Genomic DNA, 25,764 nt, shown 5'->3' with positions numbered 1-25,764 from the left:
ATTTAGCTTTGAAGCACATTTAGCTAAGTAGTTATCTACTTAGCCAAAATGTACTTTAGTAGACCAGAGCCAGTTTTTGATTGTGAAATGTCAAAGTAGTGCTGTGGTTTCTGGCAGCTAATAGTTTTATTTTACCTAAATGGAGATTCAGCAATATCTTATTTGCTAATATTATTTGTGTTGATGTCTTAATTCGTTTTTTGTTTGAATTCTGTAGCTGTTTTTATAAACTGAAATCATCTACATTATTCAGCTTAAAATATTACTCCCTTTTAGTGATGAACTTGTATCAGTATAATATTACTATGAGAAAGATAGTTATGTCAAAAGAAAAAATACAAGTAGATATATCAAGGCATAAAGAGCTTAAGATAGTTAATGTGAACTTATTCTCAAGTATTCTATATTTAAGGGATTTTACATAAAAAGTGTTTTTGCCTTTGTTTTATATTATAAAATTATATGATTCATGATATTTTTCAAAAGGTTTCAAATTCTCAAATCTTCAGAGATAAGCTCTGAAAATATAGCTCCATATGTATAAAATGTCAGTGAAATTATTTTAAAATTAAACCTTTTATGAACTACAAAAATAATGGTGTATACATGCAACTACAAAAATAATGGCGTATACATGCATAAACTGTTCTTTTCTTGGAAAATGTACTAACGCTTATCTCAGGCATCATCAATTTTTCTTTTCTTGGCCTCTGTAATTTTAGAACCAGATTGCTGAAGCATGTTTGCAGATTTCTTCCGGAAGTTACCTGAGTTTTTTTCTTCCTTTTTATCAGCTTGTTCAGAATGGCAAGTTTGAGATGATTCAACCTACAAAAAAATAACAAAGCAAGTACCCTGGTAAAAATTCAGCTATTCAGTTTTCGCATGAGATTAATAATCTCAAAATATTCCTTCTGTATAAGTTAGCTCTTTAAGTATCCAGGGGTCTAGTTTTTTTTTTAATCTCCAAATTTCTGCTCAAATATGAACCCTGTCTTGAATAAAAGGTGCCATGTTGTCAGAAACTCTTAAAAAATACTTGGAAGTGTCATTAGACACAATGCTATAGGCATGCTTTTGCAGGCTTTATAATATTTGGTTTATAACAGTGGTTTTTAATCACTGTGGAAACAGCACAAACATTTCTCAACTAGTACTGATTACAACTAATACTATCAGTGCAGGGTACATCACAAAATTAGACATTAAAATAGAGTCCTCATACTCTAAGAGGTTGGAAACCCCTAGTCTGTACTAAAAGGCTAAATTCTTCCACTTAAGATGTCTACAGAAAACAATTGTTTTCTCTCCTCCATACTGAGAATCTGAGAAACCTTACTTCTCTCTTCTTGTATTCAACTGGACCTAGGAGAGTACTATAAAAAAGCACTCTACAGGCTGTAATATATTTATTTAAGTATTTAAAAATTAATAGTTACCCTGAAACAGCTCTTCATGGGCTTCTCTACTTGCATAGTAATAACATGTCCCTCACTGTTCAGAAGATTAGCTTTAGGTCCTATTTTCAAATACGAAATGGTAGCATAAGCTGTAAAACTGTAGTCTTCTCTGCAGAAGAGAAAGGTCAACAATCAGAAGAAAACAAACTGAAATTTATAAAAGAAACAACTGTAAGTGCAATAATTTTAAGAAACACATTGATATGAAATAAAACAGACTGTGAGAATGCAAATATAATCTTTATAGGAAGTATTTAGTTTTGTGCTTTTTTTACTTACACAGATCAATTAAAGTTTGAGTTTATTATTATTATTTTGTGTGTGTGTGTGGCTGGCCAGTATGGGGATCCAAACCCATGACCTGGGTGTTACCAGCTGAGTTTATTAAATAAATTATTTTCTATATTATTTAAAAGTTCACAAAGAATAACTGCAAAACCATTCTGTTGCAATTAAAAAAGAAGCATATCATAAAGACAATATGAAAGGACAAGAAATGGGTTTGTATATACTTCAGATACTGCTGCAGAAGAAAGTGTGCAATCATTTTCTCCAGGTCTTCACGAGGAAGTATGGGAGGAACAACACCTGGCACTCTCAGTTTTGCTGCACCCTTTCCCATCCAAGAATCAATCAGTTTCAATGGAGTGAGTTTTTCATTCAGTTCCTCTGCCTGCTTCAGGATCTTGATTAGATCTCTGCAGAACTCTGTTACATTCTTTCTTTCCAATGCTATGATGAAAGAGACATGGTTACATACAGGCAGCTGGAATTAGAAATGAGGGCAAGGGATAGGCTGATCCTAAGTGGCTAAACTGGTTTAAAACCAGTGAGCCACTATCAATGTGAGCCACCCTAAACGTTGATTTTTTTCTTTAATGTGTTCTGAATTAAGACTAGGCTATTCCTTGTCTCTGTCATTAGCAAATTATAGTCTCTCTAAGACATCGTGGAATTTACAGTGATGTAAAGAAAATAACCTGGTTATTAGAAGGCCTGTGGTGTGCTCTACCAGACATGACTGACAAGAACCAGAACGTGTCTACCAGACATGACTCTGACAGTTACTAAGAGGTGTACTTTATAGGAGAGCCAGTCTTCTTCAAACATGTGTCTGTGTGTTCATTCAGTCAGTAACCCAGAAACAGCTCTATGTGGGTTTCTTTACTTACACAGTAATAACATGTGCTCTGAAAATTAGTATGGGTTTCTAGGTACTCTAACTTAGGGACAAGAATGTCCTGGACAGTTACTCCTAATTATTAAGAGACTAGCACTCAAATATCAGACTCCTGATATTTGATACTTGGTCAGTATAAGATAGTCTAATAAATTCATAAATAAGTTTTCTCTGGCTGCAAAACTAGAAGTGTAGTGACCTCCACCCACCAAGGCACTGGAACTCAGTGAAGCCTTGCATGAGGAATGGCTAGTCCAATTCTTCAAATCCACCATGTACACACAGGATGAAAAAAAGTGAAAATATAATGCCAAAATGCTCTTATGAGTAGCTAGCCGTTATCTAGATCAAAAATGATTCACTGTAATCTCTCTCTTGCACTAAATTTTCTTCCCAATAAGTGTGCTATAAAGTATTACAGATGATCATGAGGTTAACTTTTTCTTATATAATAGCGTTTCTATTAAAATTAAAATTTCCCTTCATTTCTTAAAAATTTCATATGTCCTCAGTATAGCAACATAAAATGTGTACATACACATATGACTTTTCCTTTTATTCACCTTTGTTTCAAAACTTTGTTTTGTTACTTTTGAATCTGGGAAATTCTATTCATACCTATTCTACTTGGGGGTCTAATACTTCCCGCATATAGTCCTAGCTATATATATTAGCCTACAGAAGTTTAAAAAAATAACTCACAAATGTCTTTACAGCAGTTGTCACACATTTTGTCACATGCTTCTGAGTTCCATACTTCATCAAAATGTTGAGCTATCAATACACGGCGACATCTGCAAACATTTATTTAGAGATATAAATTATTAAATGATCTAAGAAAGTTTTAAGAATCCTTATTTCAGGATATACAGTTATATTAGTTTTCTATAGCTGCCATAGTATTACCACCAACTTAGTGGCTTAAAACAACACATTTTTATTATCTTACATTTCTATAGAAGTCTAACATGGGTCTCACTGGGTCAAAATCAAGGTGTCAGAAGGACTGCTTTTCTTCTGGAGGCCCTAGGAGAGAATGTTTCCTGGTTTTTTCCAGTTTCTAGAGGCTGCCAGCATTCCTTGGCTCCTGGCCTTCCTCCATCTTCAAAGCCAACAACAGCAGGTTGAGTCCTTCTCACATCACACCACACTGATCTCTTCTGCCTCCCTCCTCCACTTATAAGGACCCTTGTGAGTACATCAGGCCCACCCTGATGATATAAAATAATCTCCCTACTTTAATGTCAGCAGATGAGCGACCTTAATTCCATCTGAAATTTTAATTTTCCTTTACCATGTAAGGTAAAATATTTACAAGTTCCAAGGATTAGGACATGTAATCCATTGGGGGGCCATTCTGCCCACTCCATGTACTATGATTTTTTTCCATATATTCTTGTAAAATATTTTGAAATTAAATATTTTACAACTATTAGAAGAATCTTCTTGCTAGTAAAACAGTTTCTTGTATTTTGAAGTATAAATAGTTGAGTCTAAACCCCCAAATATGCTTCATGGGAGGCTACTGGAATTTTAAAGAAATTTTCATTTTCTCATTTATTTTAACTAGATTACTGTAGCATCTATTGGAAAGAAATACCATTTTCAGTCTAGTTACTACTTATCATTTTCACATTTTTGAGCCCTTATGTGATGAGCAATAATGGTACAAAAATGACTGTCAACACCAAGAAGCCATCAGGAAGCTATATGGTCTAATTAAAGCCACCCTAAATAGATTTAAATTTATTTCTTAAAGAAATACTTGACCTTGCCTTTAATTATTTCCTTTACACGTCAGCAGACAGAATGGCACTTGTTATTGAGCTTGACTCTCAAAATGCCTATTTTACCATACACCTTTTCAAAATGATTAAAGCATGTAGCTGTACAGCAGTACCAGAGTAAAAGGGCTTCAATTCACTGTATATGTGCACCTAAACCTTCAATAAAAAAGGTTTTAGAGGATTATCTCAAAGAGCATCTTTTCAATGGATTAAGGCAGATCATACAGGTTTATGTATTGTTTACTACCCTCAGACATCTTTTACAGATTTGCACTTTGGTGTTACACTAGTGTACTTAGTAGGTACTCACGGTAACGTCATACACTTTCATATCGTGTTTGTCTTTAATTAACAACAGTTATAAAAAGGAATGTGGCTTACTTGCTTATGTTTTGACAGTATGACACCATCTCATAAAGCTTCTGCTGTCCTACATTTTCCATGACCACCATTGAACTTATTCTGAATATATCTCCAAAACCATAATACAAAATACACTCTGCTTTCATGTCATCTCGACCTGTGGTGGGAGAAATCTTGAGAGTGCATAACTACTTTAAAAAATTCAAAACATGCAAAAATAATACATGTAAAATGATCTGGCAATACTTCATACTACATCTTAGCATACATAAGAAGAAGTAATTCATAACACTCCAATAAAACATAAGTAAAATTTCTCCACCTGCAAATTAGTGTAAAACTGCTAAAAAGACTTCATTGTTTGTTCTAAAAATACTCTCCAAGTAAGAAGATTAAAAATATAGAATTATTAAACATTTATTATGTATTTTCTGGAAAAGCTTTCTAAAAAGTTATTTCTGGATTTGAGTTTTACATACCTGCACGTCCACTCTCTTGATAATAATTTTCCATAGATTTGCTCATTGAATGATGAATAACAAACCTCACATCTGGCTTATCAATTCCCATTCCAAATGCAACCGTTGCCACTATTACCTAAAATGTTTTAACATCTTATCAGTTAAGTCAAATTTAAACATTTTAGAAAGTAAATTAGGCTTCTTTTGAAGATATATACTTGACCTGAATTTCATTGGCTGACCATCTTCTATGAACCTTGGTCTTATCTTCTGATTCCATATTGGCATGGTAAGCACCTGCATGAATTCCCAAATTCTGTAAACTAACCGTAACTTGTTCAGAGTCTTTCTGAGAAAAACAATATATGATTCCTGCAGTAAAATATGTCCAGTTGTTAGATACATAGGGTACATTCCTTGAAGATAATTTTCAATATACACACTAAGACATGGATTAACACAATGCAAAGGCGGGGAAAGGGAATTATGAAAAATTCCGAGGACCTGAGTATATATTGACTTTTTGGCATAATTCAAAATTTGACCATGAGCTTGCTCGAAAGCAGAAAGGAGCCCTGAGTAGCCAGCTTTGGTTCCCATTGCCTCTTTTCTCTCTCCAACTTTAATGCCCACTACATAGCATTTTTCAAACTGATGTTCCACAGTTCCATAAGATGTTAACAAGTGTGCTGTGAAAAAAGAGTTTCATGTGCAAATGAGTTTGGGAACACTGCATTCAACAAAGTTAAACAGACTTCTCTCTATTATCAGGGCTGGTCAGAGCTTCTAATGTGCTGATACACCCTGTGAATCTCCAGGAGGGATAAACAGCTGCAGCCTTTCTCAAACTTATTTGACCCTGGAACTCCTTTTACCCAGGACACCAGTAATGTCTCCTGAAATATAGAACAGTTTTAAAATGCTACTTTTACTTAAACTCTTTGCTTTGTACCATTTGTCTAGGCACTAATCCTGGAACACTTATATACTCTCAACTCCCACTATACTTGATCTATTCAATATGTGCTATGTATTTCATTAATGTGTCCTTTACTGTTAAGGGACAATATTTTATATCCCATTAGAACATCAGTGCTTAACCCTCTATCTTGTCTACAGTGGATACTTACTAAATATGTGCTGTCGATAATTAACATTGTGAGTAGGTCTACTCTAAAGCAATAATGTGTAAATAAGCAAAAATAAATCAGACATTTCTATTACTTCTAATTGTGACATAAGCAAATGTCACACCCTGTTTCTAAGATTAGCAAGTAAATTAATTTTATCACAACACGTTCAAGTATGTCCTGCCATACATTAATATTTTTGGTGTTAGTCATTTATCAGCATAATTATTAGTGTAATATTACTTTTTGAAAGTTATCTCTCAGTCTCCAAAGTTGATATGTTTTTATATTACCTGATTGCCCTTTGTATCTCCCATTGATGAGCTTTACAATATCCTCAATAAAATCTTCAGTGTTTGAGGGCTTCTGCCGAACCTAAAAAAAACCTAACTTACTAAAAAGTAAATGAATAAGTACCACCTAAGTAGCTGTTTACTTACACCTTTGAAAGTGCAGTTCTTCCATGGGCATAGTGTTTTTTCCATTACTCTTCACTTGCCTCATAGAACTCAACCTATCTGACTCATCACTGCCAACTCTCTCACTCTCTTTTTGATCTGTATTTTTTAGTTTACCAGAGATGAGGAGGCACAGAAGCAGTGAATAACTTGTAAAGATGGGGTCTTTTTTATTTTCTGATACTACTTTCATAAAAACATAAACCACAGCATAAACAACTATTCAATGAAAACTAGGAAAAAGATTAATCTTAAAAGCATTAAAAGAAAGAAAAGAGAGCTGTTAGATTATTTTATTTTCAAGGCTAAATATTAAATCTACATAGGGAGTATTAGCAAATCTTTAATGGCATATTAATATTTATATTACTTAGTAATTAATTTCAATAGAGATGTCATTGGGGTCTTTGGTATCACTCCATCCTTTCTCCTAAGCCTCACACAAGGAAAGGATGTACATAAATTTAACAAATACATCTGACTTGCTCATATCTTTTATAAAAGACAATATCACCCAGGAAGGTAGTGTATTCTATTTAGCTTAACAAGGGATTATCCAGCACAACAGATATATAAATAAAGCAATAATTAATCAATCTCCTTATAATCACCTGATGTTAAAAACTTTCATAGTTAACTGTTACACAAACATAATGAGAAGGTATAACTTTTGCAGTAATTCTTCACAAAAGTAAAAAATTGACATAAAAGTTATATACCTCATAATAAAGGTTTGGCCGATTAAATGAAGCTGTAAAGGTAAAACACTTTTCAACACACAAAATTTTCTGAGCATCCTTCAAAACATGATTTGTTGCAGTTGCAGTCAGCCCAATTAGAGATGTGTTAGGGAACTGCCGCTTTAGGATACCAAGTGCTTTATAATCTGGAAAAAAAAAAACCCAAAAACAAAGTGGCCCTCTTTCTATCCTTCAAGGATTAAATTATGTTACCTTTTAACATTATGCAGATAACCAATGACCACTATAATTTTATTTCCATAGCTATCTGTAACAGCAAATTTGCAGTTGCCTCCTAGCCCTTTTAAATAGGCAGACTTTATTTATATTTTTCTTCAGAAACATTGTTCTTGGCCAGAGGTGGAACTCCCTGTTGAAGAGAGAGAACACTAAACATTCTATCAAGCTATGTATTGGTCTACACCTGAACAGTGGATTCAAGAGACAGTAGGAATAGCTGTAGTGTTTGAATCTACTACAACTTTCAAAAGATAAAAGAGAACATCAGTCAAAGCCCTTCTATCACCTAATATCATTCAAGAATGACAAGTTCAGGCCAGAAAAGGCTTGGTGAAGGCATTGCTTTTTATATATTTTATATTAAATATGAAGTACTTATTAATATTAATATATTTTTTATATCTCATATATTTCCTATTTCAGGGAAACCATTCTGGGCTCACACTTGTCATATACATCTAAATCATTAGATAAACTGTCCTTAAACTCTGTTAAGTACTTAAACTATCTGGAGGAAGGTGAGAAAGAAATGTGGGAGAAAGTGCTAAATGCTAAGGTAGAGGACTACTATGAAAACCTAGGAGAAAGCAATTGCTTGGGAAGTTGTGAAGATTTCAGAGATAACATTTGAGTTGGGTCTCGAAAAACGAGCAGAAGTTCACTAGGAAGGGAATGTTAAGCTGATTTAACATCCTGAGTAATTTAATGCCAATGTATTTGCAGTGTATATGCTGCTTCATCTGCCTGATCTTCTTCCCTTCCTATACCCAGAGGAATGGAAATCATCAAGTCGAATGTATACCTGTTCTCCAACGTTCATCGCAGCACTATTTACAATAGCTAAGAGTTGGAACCAGCCCAAATGTCCATCATCAGATGAGTAGATATGGAAAATGTGGTATATCTACACAATGGAATACTACTCTGCTATAAAAAAGAATGAAATACTGCCATTTGCAGCAACATGAATAGACCTAGAGAGAATTATATTAAGTGAAACGAATCAGGCACAGAAAGAGAAATATATGTTCTCACTTACTTGTGGGAGCTAAAAATAAATAAATACACAATTAAACTGGGGGAGGGGGGGAAGAAGACACAACAATTACAATTCTTTGAAGTTGATACGATAAGTGAACAGATATGAGGTTGTTGGAGGGGGAGGGGGAGGGAGGTTTCGGTAATAGGCCACAATAATCAACCACACTGTATATTGATAAAATAAAATTAAATTAAAAAAAAAAAAATTTACTCAGCATGTTCAGATAGCAACAAGCAGTTCACAGGCTGTTGTGCTGGATGGATCTATTGTCCAATCCATTAACCTGGGAACTGTATTTCCCAGAATCCCCTTCCCTGTATGGTTCCAAGTCAGAGCTGACCCCAAAGAGGAACTTGTCAAAGATTTGGGAGGCAGAAGTGAACCAGCTGCCATTACTTTTTGATGGTCTTTCCAGGCAGATAGGTTGATGGACAAATGCAGAAGTGCCCAGTCTAGCTCATCCTAGTTCTTTTCCATTTTTCATTCAGCACTTCATCCCGACAGCAGGCCCTGATGATCAACACTGGCCCCATGAGAGGCTTGACAACAGACCCACAGAAGTAACAGCTACTCAGAGGAAAAGGCTTACCACAGACCTTTCCGTGAGCTTCCCTTTTGGGGTCCCCTTTGGCACTAGACATGCCAGTTGTACATTCCCCTACAAGCTCCAGTTTATCCTCCTCCACCAGTGCTTTGGGATTAGACAGTAACTTTTCTTTAAGCCCTTCAATTCTCCCCTTCAGACCTTCATTTCTCCATCCTTCCACAACTCTGCTAAGTCTACTTCCTAGGATAAATCCCTCCATAGCATTCCCATAACATTCACAGTAACTATTCTTCCCCGCATGAAGCCTGACTGATACTGTTATGTAGAAGGGTACAGAAAGGCAGGTTTAAATAAAACTATGAACAATAATCATATAGTCAGTTGACTCTAAGAAGCTAGGACTTTACCCTATAGGAAATAAGGAATCATCATGTAATTTTTCAAGCAGACAAAGGAGATAGACTTATGTTTCAGAAATCACTTTTTGGTGTGGTAGTGCAAAGGATAGGCTGGAACAAGGCAAGACAAGAAAGGGAGACCAGTTGAAACTAAATTCCTCTCTCTCACCATAGACAAAAATCAACTCAGAATGGATTAAAGACCTAAATTTAAGACTAGAAACAATGAAACTACTACAAGAAAACATAGGGGAAACACTACATGAAATGGGAGTAACCAGGGCTTTTTTTTTTTTTTTTTTTTAATTTTTAAACAAGACCACAAAGGCTCAGGCAAGTAAAGCAAAAATAAGCAAATGGGACTACATCAAACTAAAAAGCTTCTGCACAGCAAGGGACACTATCAGCAAAGTGGAGACAACCTACAGAATGGGAGAAAGTGTTTGCCAACTATACATCAGACAAGGGGCTAATATCCAGAATATATAAGGAACTTAAATAACTCAACAGCAAAAATAAACAACCCAGTTAAAAAATGGGCAAAGGATCTGAACAGATATTTCTCAAAAGACATACAAATGGCCAACAGACACCTGAAAAAAATGCTCAACATCACTAATCATCAGGGAAATGCAACTTAACACCAGAGTGATATCACCTCACTCCAGTTAGAATGGCTATTACCAACAAGTTAAAATAACAAATGCTGGCAAGGATGTGGAGAAAAGGGAGCCCTCCTACATTGCTGGTGGTAGTGTAGACTGGTACAGCCACTGTGGAAAACAGTATGGAGATTCCTCAGAGAACTAAAAATAGATCTACCTTACAACCCAGCTATCCCACTACTGGGTATATACCCAACGGAAATGAAATCAATATATCAAAAAAACACCTGCACTCCCATGTTCATCACAACACTATTTACAATAGCCAAGAGATGGAATCAACTTAAACGTCTATCAACAGATGGATGGATTAAAAAACTGTGGTATATATACATATATACATGGAATATCGTTCAGCTATTTAAAAAAAAAAAAAAATGATATCCTATCATACGCAGCAATGTGGATGAAATTGGAAACCATCATGTTAAGTGAAGTAATTCAGGCACAAAAAGATAAATAGCACATGATATCACTCATATGTGGAATCCAAAAAAAAAAAAAAAAAAAAAAAGTGGTCCTCATAGAAATAGAGAGTAGAATAATGGTTACCAGAGGCAAGGGAGGTGGGAGGAGAAAAAGTAGTGGACTAATGGGTACTTCAGGCTAACTATAGGATTAGGTTGGTGGAATGAAGAAAAGTTATTAAAATACCTCATAGAACCTTAACCCTGAAAGACAACCAGAATGATGAGTGAAGAAGACAACTTTGAAGCAAATGTAAATTCCTCGACAAACGTGAGGGACTACCTAGAGGTCGTAAATCTCCATAGAGATGGGATAATATTGGCAAAGGTTAAAGGCAATTAGACTAAACTCTACAGTGGAGAAGAAGAGATTAAAGATTCTGCCTCTTGGCCCCCCTCATATTAATGCAAGAGAAAATGACTAATAACTCTCTAAGAGAACTATTTTAATGGAAGCTGGAATTTATATCACGTGAACCTAATTAAGAACATAGTCCCTAACATCAAAGAGTTTTCTAGATAAAACATACATACCAGGTCTGAAATCATGTCCCCACTGACTACAGCAGTGAACTTCATCCACAGCAATTCGAGTAAATCTCCTTGCTTCATAGGCTTTCTCTAGTCTTGACATAAACATTTTGCTTTTTGCAATTTTCTCTGGAGTCACATAAATTAGCTTTAACTGAGAGTTTTTATTTACCATTTCAGTATGAACCCATTTTACATGCTCCTATTAAAAGACAAAATAGACATAATGATGGCAGAACTAAGCCAGCAGATTGCAATACTAAGTGGTAAATGAAGACATTCATTACTCAAAAACAGCAGCCTTGGGCTCTTCTAGAAGCAGATGTTTAGAACATTAAAATTGAAACCATGTCCTAGTAAACTTCATGGCAGCTGTGTAAACATTCTAGTTATTTACTTACATCCAAATTGTTGATGATAAAAAATAATCTCACTTGACAAAAAAGAGAACAAAAAAATGAACATGAAGATACTGTAATAAAGAACATTTATTGTATGAAGGCAAAATTCTAAATTGTTCACTGTAAATTCCAACATGTGAGCTAAAAGCAATAGCTATGGTTGTTAAAGGTGGGTTTTATAATTTTAGCATTTTGTTTATAATCACTTTATATATCTGTGAACAAAATTTATTCTTCATCAGCTGTTTTAATGATGCCATCAAATCTGTTTATAATCTTTATTTAAATATAAAGACGACGGTAACATTCATTAAATTAAGATTTTCTAATATAGCACATCCTTATAACACCAAAGTCATGGGTGTGGATCCCCATACCAGCCAGCCACCAAAAAAAAAAAAAAAAAAAAAAAAAAGAAGATTTTCTAATAAATTATGTATTTATATATAGTAAAAATAAATCTTAGATAACAGTAGGTTCTTAGTATTCTGATACTATTTTATACATTATTATATGTCATTTTTTTCCTTCTAACCTAATTAAGACCAAAAAAGTATTAAAAAACAATGGTGAATGGTATAGAAAGAGACAGACTGCTTTCATTGTCCCAGCAAAGAAGAAGTTTGTTAACTCCTAGAGACACTCTAAGATACATGTTCTTTTTTTCTCTCTCCAACTTGTCAAGCAGTAGTGACATGGCATGAACCTTTAATTACCTTCAACTTCCTAAGCTACTTTCTATTACTATTATTCTCTTTTGCAGTTTTAAGGAAGCACATCTTTAGAAGGCAATTTTCTCCACAAATTCATCCATTGAATGAGAGAGCAGTTATAATAGAATGACACAAGAGTTTAAATAAAACAAAAATATATGGGAAAGCTAAAGGAACCAGGGCTTCTTGGAGATATGGCTGATTCTAGGTCTGGGAAGGAAATGCACAGAACGAACATGGATTATGTTATTGTAAAAGAAAGCAAGGAGTCAAAAGCTATGAGGTCAAAGAAAAGATTCAGGAGTCAACTTAAAGAGGCTCTTGCTGCCCAAAGGGGAACTATTTCAACATTAAAAAAAAAAAAAAAAACTATGGATTAAAATATTATCAAATATTTTAAAAAATTCATAACTTTGTAATGATACTGTGGAGAGGGGTGGAAACTCCAAAGAACTTACTGACCACATTTAGAGAATTCTGAAAACTAGTAAAGAATGGGAAAGAACCAAGCATTTTCATCCTGCAAAGAAGAGTTTAACGAGGCAAAAGTTTGTCTTACAGAAAAAGTCTAACTAATATTTGAAGTGATAGAATTAGATATGACCATTTTGTAGCTCTCTAATGAAATAATGGCTCTAAGGTAGGCAGTAATCTTCAGTTGTCTGCTAAAACCATTAGATGAAAAGCTGATAACTATAGATCAGGCAGACATCACCTGAACTCACTGATAGAGCTTAACATCACAAAAAGATTACCAGGTATTATATAGAAGAGTGATAATACAGAAAGTATACTCTTATAAATAAAAAAGTAAAAATACAATCAAGCTTTTAGATCTAACTTAATGGAGTTAAATAACATCACAAGGATGCAGTCAGGAAAATCCAGAATATAGAAAGCTGTGGGACAAATAACCTGGTTTCTTTAACAAATTATTTGCATGGGGAAACAAAAAAGAGATAAGGGGAACCTACAGATATATCAACCAAATACAATATAATGCATGAATATTATCTGTACCATGATTTAAAAAAAAAAAAAAACATGAAAAGTAATGAGAGAGAAATCTGAATACTTTTATTTGATGATTTTAAGGAATTGATACTAAATTTTTTAAATGTGATGATGTCAATGCACTTTTTTTTTAAAGTTAGAGATACATACTGAAGAATTTCTAACTAAAATATGACATCTGGGATTTAATTCAAATAAATAAAACAAGGGGGAGGGAAGATGGAAAACTGGGGGTATACAGATGAAAAAAAATTGGCCATATGTTGATAACTGTTGCAGGTGTAATTGGTACATGGCAGTTGTTATATTATTCTCTCTACTTTTTATATTATTCTCTATACTTTTGAAGATTTCAATAATATGCTTTTAAGAAAGGAATAGCTGAGAAATGCTTTATTCTACAGATGAGGGTAAGACAGTCCATTCTCAAACAGAAAAAATTCCACAGGTACAGGGTATCTTCTTAGTAATTTATTTTTTGTATTTAATTAAATTGCATAATTAGAAATTTTTTTATTATTTTAAGATGGATAATAAAAAGCAGGTCAGCAAACATTTCCTGTAAAGTGACACACAGTAAATATTAGGTTTCATGGATCATATGGTCTCTATCACAACTACTCAACTCTGCTGTTACAGTGTGAAAGCTGCCATAGACAATGCATAAATGAATAAGCACGGTTGTTTCCAATACAACTTTACTCACAGACACTGACATTTGAATTTTATATAATTTTCACATTTCACAAAATACTCTTGGGTTTTTTTTAATTTAAAAATATAAAAACCATTCTTAGCTCATGTGATATACAAAAATAGGCAGTAGACCAGAATTGGCCCATGAGCAGTAGTTTGCAACTCCTGATATAAATAGTTAACAGTTTAAAATTTCATAAGCAACTCAACTGCAGCTAAGGTTCCTACTTCAGTGTAGAATTTAAATTTAAAAAAATAAAAATTAAAAAAGACACAGAAGCGTACCTTTGAACTAGAAGCATTTAACGTGGTAGCTGAAATTCCTAATTGTTTTAAAACCATTAATTGGTCTTCCATAAGAGAGACCAATGGACAAATCACGAGTGTAAAACCTAAAAGAGAGAAGAAAAAAAAAAAACAACCTTAAACTTTACACCACCACCAGAATGAGTTATGACCATTCACCTTTACAGTAACTTGAGGGCACCACCCATCAGTTCAGACAAATATTCAATGCAGCTTTAGCCGTATATTACCTATTTCTTACCCTCATTAAAGGGGAGACAAATAAATGACTGTCCAAGGTAAATATAAGCCAAACTAGCAAATATAGTACTAAACAGAAATCTCTATCCTTATTCAGTCCTATAAAGACAGACTTTAACATTTTGAATGTCTAATTTGCCATCATTTTTAACAACCAGTATTGATTATCTCAGTAAAATAATATATAAATCAGGTTAAATACTTAACAGTTACATTAGGAAAAAATTACTCCAAAGCTTTCCAGAGAAAACACAGCAACCTATATAGTTAAGAATGATAGTTGCAGGATGATTCTTCCATTTTCTGCACCAGGTTTATTCTGAATAGAAGTTAGTGAACAGTTTATTGACTGGCTTAAGTTGTAGTAATATACCCCCTTTCTCCTATAATTGAAATTGTTCACAACTACAACAGCTATTCTACATTGCTAAAATGATATGGCATTACATTTCTGCAGTGTGTTCCTTATAACCTCAGGCAGAGGGCAGACACGTTTAAAAAACACACTTAAACCCACCTTGTCGGGGACTTAGCCCTCTCAATTATTCTCTCCTGTATTTTCACCTCCTTCATTACTGGCATCTACTTATTGCATTTAAACACAGTCAGGTCTCTCTCATCTTTGCAAAAACCCTAGACTTGCTATAGCATAAGTGTTGGTGTCCCACCCAAATTCATGTTGGAATCTAATATCCAATGTGATTATACTAAGAGGTGAGGCCTTTTGGGAAGTGAATAAGTCATGAGGGCTCTGCCCTCACCAAAAAAAAAAAAAAAAAAAAGCATTACTGCCCTCATAAAAAGACGTTGAAGGGAGCACCACTGCCCCTTTCCATCAAGTGAGGATGCAGAGGAGGCACCATCTATGAGGAACAGGCCTCCACCAGACACCAAAAATGCTGACACCTTGATACTGGACTTTGCAGCCTCCGGAATTGTAAGCAACAAAATTCTGACACCTAATCTATGGCCCTTTCTCTCTTCCCTTCATAGCTATTCTTTTCCAAAGTATCCCACACTCACCAGCTCTAATTTCTCAACTGCTGCTCATTTCCAAACCATTGCTATTTGGTTTTGACCCACCGTTTTGCTGAAATTAATCTAGCCAAGGTCACACATCAGTCCTTTGTCACTAAACCCAATGGAATTTTTAAGTCCTTATTTTATTTGACCTTTTGCCAACAGACATCACTATTGACCACTCCCTCCTTCAAACACTCCCTTCCCTAGTCTTCTCATAACACCATACTCTTCTGATTATCCTCCTACACCTCATTACTCATGCTCAGGCTTCTCTGCATGCCCCTTCCTCTTTCTCTCTTTATTCCTTTTAAACTCTCAGTGTTCTGGTTTCTGTTCCAGGCCCTCTTCTCTTCTCTTCTTGTGATACTCTAGATAACGTAATTCACTCCTGTCGCTTCAGTGGCCATCTCCACACTAACAACCTCCAGCTCATCTAACTCAGACCTCTTCCTACCCAAGCTTTAAACCCAAACATCCTCCTACTCACAGGACAGTCCCACATGGATGTCTTACAGGCTTCTAAATTCATCATGTACCAAATTGAATTCATCATCTTTCCTCTCTCTCCATTCTCAAATAAGTTCTTCCTCCAGTGTACCCTGTCAGAGTGAACAACCTCACCATTTGTCCAAGCCTAAAATTAGGGCATCGTTTTTCACTATTCCTTCTCCCTTCCTCTCCATCCAATCAATATCAAGTCCTCCTGAATCTACGTCCTAAATATTTCTGGAATTCCTCCAACTGCTAAAATTATTCTTCTAAACCACAAAATAACAAATCTCATACCTGTATAAAACCCTTTAATAGCTTCCCACGAATCTAAGGAACAGTTTCTAAACCAGCTTTAAAGACTCTTTCCACATTTCTTAACACTACCTGCCACACAGGAATTCCTCACTGAATACACCACACCATGCATGTTCTCTCTTGCTGTTGGATCTCATACATGCTGCTCCCTTGCATTAACACTCTCGCTTCCTCCCTTGTCTCTTTTGCCTACTTATCCTTTAGCTTTAGCATAAACGCCACTTCCTCAAGGCAGCTGCCCAGAGAGCCCCTAAACCCAATCTTTACACTGACTTAATTCCCTATTAAAACCTTTATCCCAAAACCCTTGTTGCAATTGCTTGTATTCTCTAGACCAGGAGACAACAAACTAAAGGCTGGCTGCCTGTTTTTATAAATAAAGTTTTACTGGAACAGAGCCATGCCCATTTGTTTACATATTGTCTGTGGCTGCTTCCACGCTACAATGACAAACTTGAGTAGTTACCACAGAGACCATATGGAGAACAAAACCTAATAATATTTACTATCTGGCCATTTAAGAAAAAGTTTCCTGCTCCATTCCCTAGCTTCTCCCCCAAATAGCAGCATCAGTTCCACCTGGGAGCTTGTTAGAAATGCAAGATCTTGGGTCTCAGATTAAATCAGAATCTGCATGTAGATTAGATCACCAGGTGATTCTTAGGCATATTAAAGTTTGAGAAAACACTACTCTACACTGAATTCTGTGAAACCACACTCATTTTGCTCACTACTGTATCTCTAGTACCTAGCACCACAGCAGACATCCAATAAAGATCTGGGACTAGAATTCAGGTCTAGTAATTATTTTTCTAGTGCTTTCTCTCCTACAACATGTTTTTAAATTATGTCTCAGGAACCAGACAAAAGGATTACTCTCAGAAGTCTTTAACATTCCCCCTTTAAGTGAAACTTTTAAGCATCTATTAATGTAGAGATAAATAAAACAAAAATCCACTTGATTTTTATGTATGTATAGTCAGAAATTATTTTTTTAAAGAATTAAAACTATATTAACAGAAATCACTTTTCAACTTAAAATTAATCTTTATTAATACATACCATCAGAACATAATGCTGGTAGCTGGTAGCATAAGCTCTTTCCACCTCCTGTAGGCATAACAAGAAATACCTCCTTTCCAGCCATTGATACATTAATAGTTTCAAGCTGAAGAGGTCTAAACTTCTGCAGTTTAAAGACATTTTGCAGAACATCTTTAACTTTACTAGACCATGGAAAATCTAGAAAGAGAAAAATAAGCTAAATATATTAGGATTACTAGGATTATAAATGAGACACAAACTTGAATTGCTGCTTTTATAATAGATAAGAATCAGATAAATGTAAGACTTTTAATACTTATGGGCTATTAAACTTTTATAATAATTTTGAGATTAGTTTAACTCACTAAGCTAAGCAAAGCAAAAATGATACATTATAAGAAATAGTACATCAGAAAAAATACATAAACATTTGTCAGTTGAGAATTTACTCACACAAAAAAGTAAGGTGTTCAATCAGTTATTTGAAAAACAGTATGAATGTTGATCAGGGAATTCACAGCATCGTAAAAAACTCAAATATCATAAACAAAAATTATTTGGAATTTTTGGTGTAAATAGCCTATTTAGAAGTGAATCCCTAGAAAACAATGTCCATAAAAGCACTGCAATTCCTTCTACAGTTACAGCATTCTATTACAATTAATCATAAACATGATGCTTGGCAAGATCTTGAATCAAAAAAGGTTTGTTCACTAGGGCAAGAAAATGAACTAGACTTTGGCAAGGAGTTCAAATAATTTTCTTAATGCTTTTTTAGTTAAAACTTAGAAAATTTAGCTAAAATAAATACCTTATTTTTCAAGCATTGACCAATGTTGCTAGGACCATATTTGGAAAAAATAAAATATGAATAATAAAAGCTTAATTTTAAAAGTCTACAGAACATCAGTGAGGAATAGTCTATCTATAATTTTCCCATGCCACTGAAGGAATGGCCAATTTCACCTCTAAGCCTACTGGAAAGCATTGACCCACTCAGAATGATTTAATTCTAGTTTAAAAAAATGAGAAGCAAAACCAGCAAAGGAAAAAAAGAAAAAAAAAGAGAGAGAGAGAGAGAGAGCAAACCTTCTTTATTCCAAGCAACAGGTGAAGAATCACATTCATTGCTTGCCTCAGCATCAGAATCCTCTAAACATTGCTTTATTTTTTTTGTTAGGACTGTTTTTTTCTGAATAAGCTCTTGTTGCTTTTCCATAAGTTCTTGAATTTGAATATCTACTGCATGTAGCTCATTGGTTACAGAATCCAGTTCCTCGGTTAGAGCTATGAAGAGGGGGAAAGATACAATGACTACAGAGAATTAATTACAATTTTAGGTGTCCCTATTGATTTTTGAATGTTCTTCCCCATCTAAATTACTGATGAATTATTGGTAAAGCAGAGTGGTTAAGAGGATATGTTTTGGAGTCACACAGACCTGGGTTAAATCTCAGGTCCTCCTCTTACCTGCTGAGTGCTCTTGGACAAGACACTTACCTGCATTTCAATTTCCCCATCTGTAAAATGTGGAAAATATCTAACTTACATGTTATTGTTGTAAAAATTAAGTTGAGATAACATATTGCAAGTTCTCGACACAGTACCTAGTACACAGTTAAACATATAATTTACAGAAGAGTCTGCATGATATATTGGCACTCCCTGAAAGTGAATAACTAAAGCTCTGCACTGCTCTCCAGAATGGCCTGAAGAACAATGGGAAGAAAAATTCTCCCACTTGGCAGAACTTCATGCAGTGCACATGGTTATTCATTTTGCAGAGGTACAGATCCATATTAAGTCATAGGCAGTGGCTAATGGATTGGCAGGATGGTTAGAAACCTGGAAGAAAGAAAATTGGAAAATTAGTTGCAACAGGTCTGCCGAAGAGGTATTATGTGTAGATCACTCTGAATGGGCAGAGTGTGAAGATGCTGTGTCCCATGTGAACGCTCACTAAAAATAACCTCCACAGAGGAAGGTCTTAGTCAGGTGGACAAGATCACCTGGACATCAGTCAGACTCATTCCTAGTCATGCCTGTCCTTGCACAATGAGGTCAAGAACAAAGAGTCCATGTTGCAGCAACATAGACTGCCACTCAGTAAGATCAATTTGGCTATACACAGCTGAGTGCCTAGCTTGCAAACAACTCATACCAACCGTGAGTCCCCATTGTGGCACCATCCCTAGGGGGACAGCAAGATGCTTAGTGGCAAACTAATTATACAGGAACCTTCTATGATGAAAGAGGCAGCACTTTGTTCTCACTGATACAGACACTTGCTGTAAATATAGATTTGCCTTCCCTGCCTACAATGCTTCTGCCAAATCCATCATCCATAAATTAACAGAATGCCTACTGATTGTCATCATATTCTCCACCAAATTGCTTAGGACTGAAGAGTTCATTTTATAGCAAATGAAGTAAAGCAGGAGGCTCATGCTCAAGGAATTCACTGGTCTAACTATGTTCTCCAAAACCCTGAAACAGCTGGCCTGAGAGAAAACTGAAGGGGCATCTTGAAGACAATTATGGTGCCAGGTGGGTGGCAACATCTTAATGGCTGGAGTAGTATACATACACTGTATGGATACATACACTTAATGGCTGGAGTAGTATACATACATACACTGATGTTATACATCAGTGAATACTCTCCCATAGCCATGATTCATGGGAATCAGGGGTGGAAATGGTAGTGGCTCCTCTTACTATTACCCCTAGTGATCCACTAATGAACTTTTTGCTTCCCATCCCTGAAACTTTGGACTCTGCTGGTCTAAAGGTCGTATTTATCAAGAAAGAAATGCTTCTACCAGGAGAAAATGCAATGGTTCCATTAAACTGGAATTTGACTGCCAGTTGGCTACTTTGGGTTCCTCACGATAGTAAATCAGGCAAAGAAGGGAGTCATTATATTGGCTGAGGTAAGTGATCCTAACTATTACGAGGAAATTGGGTGGCTACCACACTATAGAGGTAAGGAGAATATTTGGAATGTAAGGGATCCTCTAGGGAGCCTCTTAGTAGTCCTATGCCCTATGATGAAAGTGATGGATACCTACAACAACCAATACAAGCAAACTGCTAAGACAAATCCTCACCAGTCAAAGACCCGCGACCAGGTGAAGGCAAAGGGATATGAAATGGGTAGTTAAGAAGGTAGTTATAAAATACCAGCTATGACATGACCAGGTGAGAAACAAGAATTGTACTACCTATAAGCCTTTCTTACCTATTTTGATATTTGTATATAAACCAAGTTTGGGTTTTTCTTTTTGTTTGGTCCCTCTCCTATTCCATCAACATGTAACATAAAATATGTTTATAGTAGCTAACCTCATATGTCGGGATATAAATTACAGGATTATCAAGGAGTATATGATTCGGCAAAGAGGAATGAATGAGCATCACCCAAAGATAAGTGAAGAGAATCTGTACCCTCTTTTGGGGAGATGGTCAATGTGTACTTGGTTGTAGGAGGGATAGTTATATCACATTAGGCAGAAGCATGATTTGCTATTGCCTTTATTTAGAAGTTAAATATGATTAAAAGAGAAGCATATGGGTGCCAAGTAGACAAGGGGTGCAGCCTGGTGGTTTTCTATTATGATCACTCTGCTAGGCTAGAACTACGTTTCTTAGAACTCCCTTCCCTGCACAGTTCTAGGTTAGGGTTGCACAGGAGAAACTCTGCCAGAGATTTAGAAGGTAGAAGTGAAGCAGCAGCCATATATTCCATATTTAAGAAAGTCAGTGTAAGGTCAGGGTTAGTGACCTCGTTGGTACTGGTGTGGGTAAACAGCTGGGCCCATACTCCAGCTGCTACTAGATAACCTTGGGGAAACAGCAGGGCCTGCAGCTCCTCCAAAGCCTGTCAATTCTCCTCTTTTAGCTTCTCTGAACCCTCAGCCAGATGTGTGCAACTCCATGGTGAAGTACACCAGCTTCTTGACAGGTCTCCTGCATCACCGAAATTGGAGGCTTTGGGGCAATGAGAAACTAACACAGGTTCTGGTGAGAAACAGAAGTTCCTCTCCACAGGTAGCAGTTTGTCTTTGTTTTCCATACTTCATATCCACTTTCTCTTCCCACCTGCTGGCTCTGTCAACTTCAGGCCCAGTGCCAGGTGCATAAACAACATATGTAGAGAGAGAGCTTAACCACTTCCCATAATCACACAAGGGGTTTAGTAAACCCCTTACATCAGTCACAGTGCTTCGGCATCCCTGATCAAATTCTACCTGATCAGATGTTAATGTCAACCCATGCTACAAAGTCAATATCATCATATCTTAGACAAAATTCTGATGGACTAAGAATATAAGAAAGTACAGCTAGTTGCAATAAATCAGGGAATTTTAACATTGTTGTTCAAAATTATACCATCTCTAATGCTGGCCTGTACAAGACAAGATTTTACTACAGGAGGTGAGATTGAAAAGTCACGTGAATGATTTCACCAGTCCATAATAGAGAGGGACTGCAAGTGTACAGGGCTTATTACTGCTACTTCATCTCAAGAGCATATTGAATTGAGGGGGGTTACACTCCAGTGCTCCTAAGCTTACAGCTGATGCATGGGAGCCAGTCTAAAAGTTCAACACTAAAGATTATGCAAATAAATGCCACTTCAAAACAATAAAACAGTCCAGGTATTAAAAACAGAATAATTACAACATAGAATTAATTTAACAATATATCTATATTCTATATTTACATTATGTTTTTAAAAAATCACGTTACAAAACAGTATGTGTAAAATGTTACACACTGTGTACAAAATGTTAAAAATGATTGAAAAATAATACACTGAAATGTTAACAGTATTAATCTAAGTAGCAGAATTAGAAGTGATTTATATTTTCTTTTCTTTCTTAGGTTCCTAGAATTCTATCAAAAACATTCCATAGAACCCTTGTGCATTGCTGGTGGGAATGTAAACTGGTACAGCTACTATGGAAAACAGTATGGCAGTTGCTCAAATAATTAAACATAGAATTACCATATGATACAGCAATTCCACTTCTCAGTACATCATGCATCCCTTAACGACAAGGATGCATTCTGAAAAATGTGTCACTAGCTGACTTGGTTCTTGTGAGAAAGTGTATTATGAAAGAAAACAGGAATGACTTTTCCTGTTATCTACACTGGCCACGAGTTGCATGAGCGTGGGCCCTCTAATTGTGTTACCAAGTCTCTCTGTGCCTCACTTCCCTCATCTGTTAAATGGGGGTTAGAATAATACCACCCCACAAAGTTATTAAAATTCAATTACAGGCAGGGATTGTGCCTGGCATTCAGTAAGCACTAGTGAGTGTTAGCTAACTGTTATTAACTATTATTTTGCTATGGGGATGGGTGGGAATTATTTAAAAATGCAAGAATTATAAGTGGACAACAACCCTTTCACTTGGGGTTAGACCTCATGTGTCAAATGCTTGGCTTTCTATCTCAAAGGCCTGAGCTACCTTTCAGAGGGTCACCCTGTGTGTAAGCTACGCACTCCTCCTCAATATATTTTGTAGTAGGTTTGTTTACACCAGCATCACCACAAACACAAGTGATGTGTTGTGCTACGATATTACAATGGCTACAACCTCAAGAGGAGATAGGAATTTTTCAGCTCTATTATAATCTTATGTGATCACTTTCGTATATGTGGTCCATCATTGACTGAAATGTTGTTACACAGCACATGACTATATAAAAAGATTTGAAAGTAGGGATTCAAACAGACATTTAGACACCAGTGTTCATAGCAGCATTATGTTGTGCGAAAGTCTATTTTAAAAAAAAACAGTAATGACTTTTTCACAATAGCAAACAGTGAAAAACACAATTGTATATCAACAGATGAATGGATAAACAAAATGTAGTATCTACATACAATAGAATATTATCAGCCTTAAAAAGGAATAAAATTCTGATGTATGTTACAAAATGGATGAACTTTGAAGACATTACACTATGTGAAATAAGCCAGACACAAAAGGATAAATATTATATGATTGCACTTATATGAGGTAACTAAAATGTCAAATTCACAAAGACAGAAAGTAGAATAGTGGCTATCGGGGCTTTGGCGAAAGGGGACAATAGAAGTTACAGATTAATGAGTACACAGTTCTGGTTTCGGATGATTAAAAAGTTCTGGAGATGGATAGTGGTGATAACTGCACAACAATGTCAATGCATTAATGCCAATGAATTGTTCACTTAATAACAGTCAAAATGGCAAGTTTTGTTATGTATATTTTACCACAATAAAAAAGCTAAAAAACCACATCATTTCTATAATGAGAATTTTAAAAACATTTTTTTTCAAAGATCAGACAACTAGAAATAGAACAGAATGAACTACAAAATGTAATCATTTCCACCAACCTGAAATGGATGCCATTCTCTAAAGCTGAACTGGAGATCCAAATTTCTTTCTAAAAATGAAAGAACAATCATGGTTTAAAATTTTTTAAGCAGTACTACTGATCATGTTCAATCAATGATAATCTGTCACTACGAAGCACAAAAAATGGTAGAAAGTAAACTGCATATTGCAATGACCACTCAAATAAGAACTACATGGTTCTTCCCACACTGATTTTTATGAAAAATTTTCCAGATTTCAGAGAAGTGTCCAAAGTCACATAAACATTTATCTGACATGTACAAAGTCAATAACACTTACCAAACATCCACCAGGTATTAAGTGACATAGCAAAAAAGAGCAAAGATTAAAGAGATCTAGCATTAAATTACTGTCTGTCCTTGGCAAAGTTACATATCCTATTCCTCTAAGCCTCTTTCTCTACCTGTAAATCTGGGATGACAGAAACTATATTATCTATAAATAACAGTTTGAATAGATTCAAAAGTCGCAGACTAAGCAAAATACGTCAACATAAATAATGAAATTAATCACTTATGATTTTATTGAGCACTTGCTTTAAAGAGTTGCAATTTAAGCTCAACCGTAAAAGAAAAATTGGTATTCCACAGACAGACATCAGAAGGAGAGAACATGGAAAGTTTAGAGTGGGGAAGAACCTGGCTTGTATTAAGGAACTCGAAGTACTTATGAACGACTAATATTTCCACTTATGGGCAAGTAGAAGATGAGGCTTGAGAGCAGAAAATTTAAATCCCCCCTAATTTTATGAATACCTCCCCCAGTTCTCTAATATGGACAATGTACATTTTCTAAAACTAAGAATGCTCTCCAAAGGTAGCTTCAGCACCCCTACCCTTACTCAGAGTGACCTTAGGCCCTTCGTACCTTGAATTCTGAAGCCCCCACTATCCACAGAAAAAACTTACGGTGTGTCAGCCAATTATCGATGTTGGAGGAAATGCCACTGAGGTACCACTGGTTCAATCAAACACATCCCTCCGCTCCCCACCACCTGCATTTAGAGGTTACAGTCATTCAATACCCTCCCTTTTGCTACTGTGAAACAGGACGTGGAGGGAGCATCTCCAGTTTAACTTACAAATAAACGGTGGCTGCTAATAAACAGGCTTTGGTGGCCAAGCTTCCTGCATGAAAAAGGCTGGACAGAGAAAAAGAGACCGACTGGAAGGCGAGCGTGCCCTAAAGGCCGGACTTCTCAGAGGGCAAGGCGGGAGTTAACGCCCTCGTTTCTCCCCCGCCGAAGTGTCGGTGGGAGGAAGTGATCCGCGATAGACCGGCCTCGCCCTCAGGCAGGAACGGGAAACATTAAAGGAGCGCACGCCCTTGGCCCCTCAAAGCTGTAACAGGAGTTAGCCAGGAACGCTTCCCAAGGGGGAGACGTCTCCGACCTCAAAGCGCTCAGCCTCCGGACCGCTACGCACCTGTCAGCCGCTCCCCAATAAAACGTTCCCGCCATCCAGCCGGGAGCACCCACCCTTCCGGGTCGGTCCGTTCAACCAATCGCAAATAACAGCCTTCTCTAATTGGTCAAGGGGTGTGGCCACCGCGCATCACCGAACAAGGCCACGGGTTATTGGTTGAGATTGAGAGCGGGTTGAGCCAATGGGCAGAGGTCTTGAAGATAGGGTGG

General features: G+C 36.0%; 1 protein-coding gene across 1 annotated transcript; it reads right to left on the bottom strand.

Annotated features, from left to right (window-relative positions):
- Positions 1-590: 590 nt before the first annotated feature.
- Positions 591-25,622, bottom strand: RECQL (RecQ like helicase). The gene is made up of 15 exons (XM_063075123.1): positions 25,556-25,622; positions 24,110-24,159; positions 18,803-19,000; positions 17,732-17,911; positions 14,579-14,685; positions 11,473-11,671; positions 7,559-7,725; positions 6,675-6,756; positions 5,475-5,623; positions 5,270-5,387; positions 4,809-4,947; positions 3,343-3,434; positions 1,973-2,192; positions 1,440-1,569; positions 591-828 (listed from the first exon to the last, which is right to left on the bottom strand). The coding sequence occupies exons 2-15, from the start codon at positions 24,123-24,125 to the stop codon at positions 679-681; spliced, it is 1,947 nt and encodes a 648-aa protein (XP_062931193.1). The 5' UTR covers positions 24,126-24,159; positions 25,556-25,622; the 3' UTR covers positions 591-678.
- Positions 25,623-25,764: the final 142 nt, after the last annotated feature.

The sequence above is a fragment of the Cynocephalus volans genome, chromosome 12, assembly GCF_027409185.1.
Source record: "Cynocephalus volans isolate mCynVol1 chromosome 12, mCynVol1.pri, whole genome shotgun sequence".
Classification (NCBI taxonomy): Eukaryota; Metazoa; Chordata; class Mammalia; order Dermoptera; family Cynocephalidae; genus Cynocephalus; species Cynocephalus volans.
This window is presented reverse-complemented; position numbering and strand designations above follow the sequence as displayed.

Excerpts from the sequence above, each read along its gene's own strand:
- RECQL (XM_063075123.1), bottom strand. Across the intron at positions 7,726-11,472 it reads GGGACATGATTTCAGACCTG|ATTATAAAGCACTTGGTATC; the intron begins GTATGTATGTTT and ends TTTTTTTTCCAG. Across the intron at positions 5,388-5,474 it reads GGTCAGCCAATGAAATTCAG|GTAATAGTGGCAACGGTTGC; the intron begins GTCAAGTATATA and ends AAAACATTTTAG.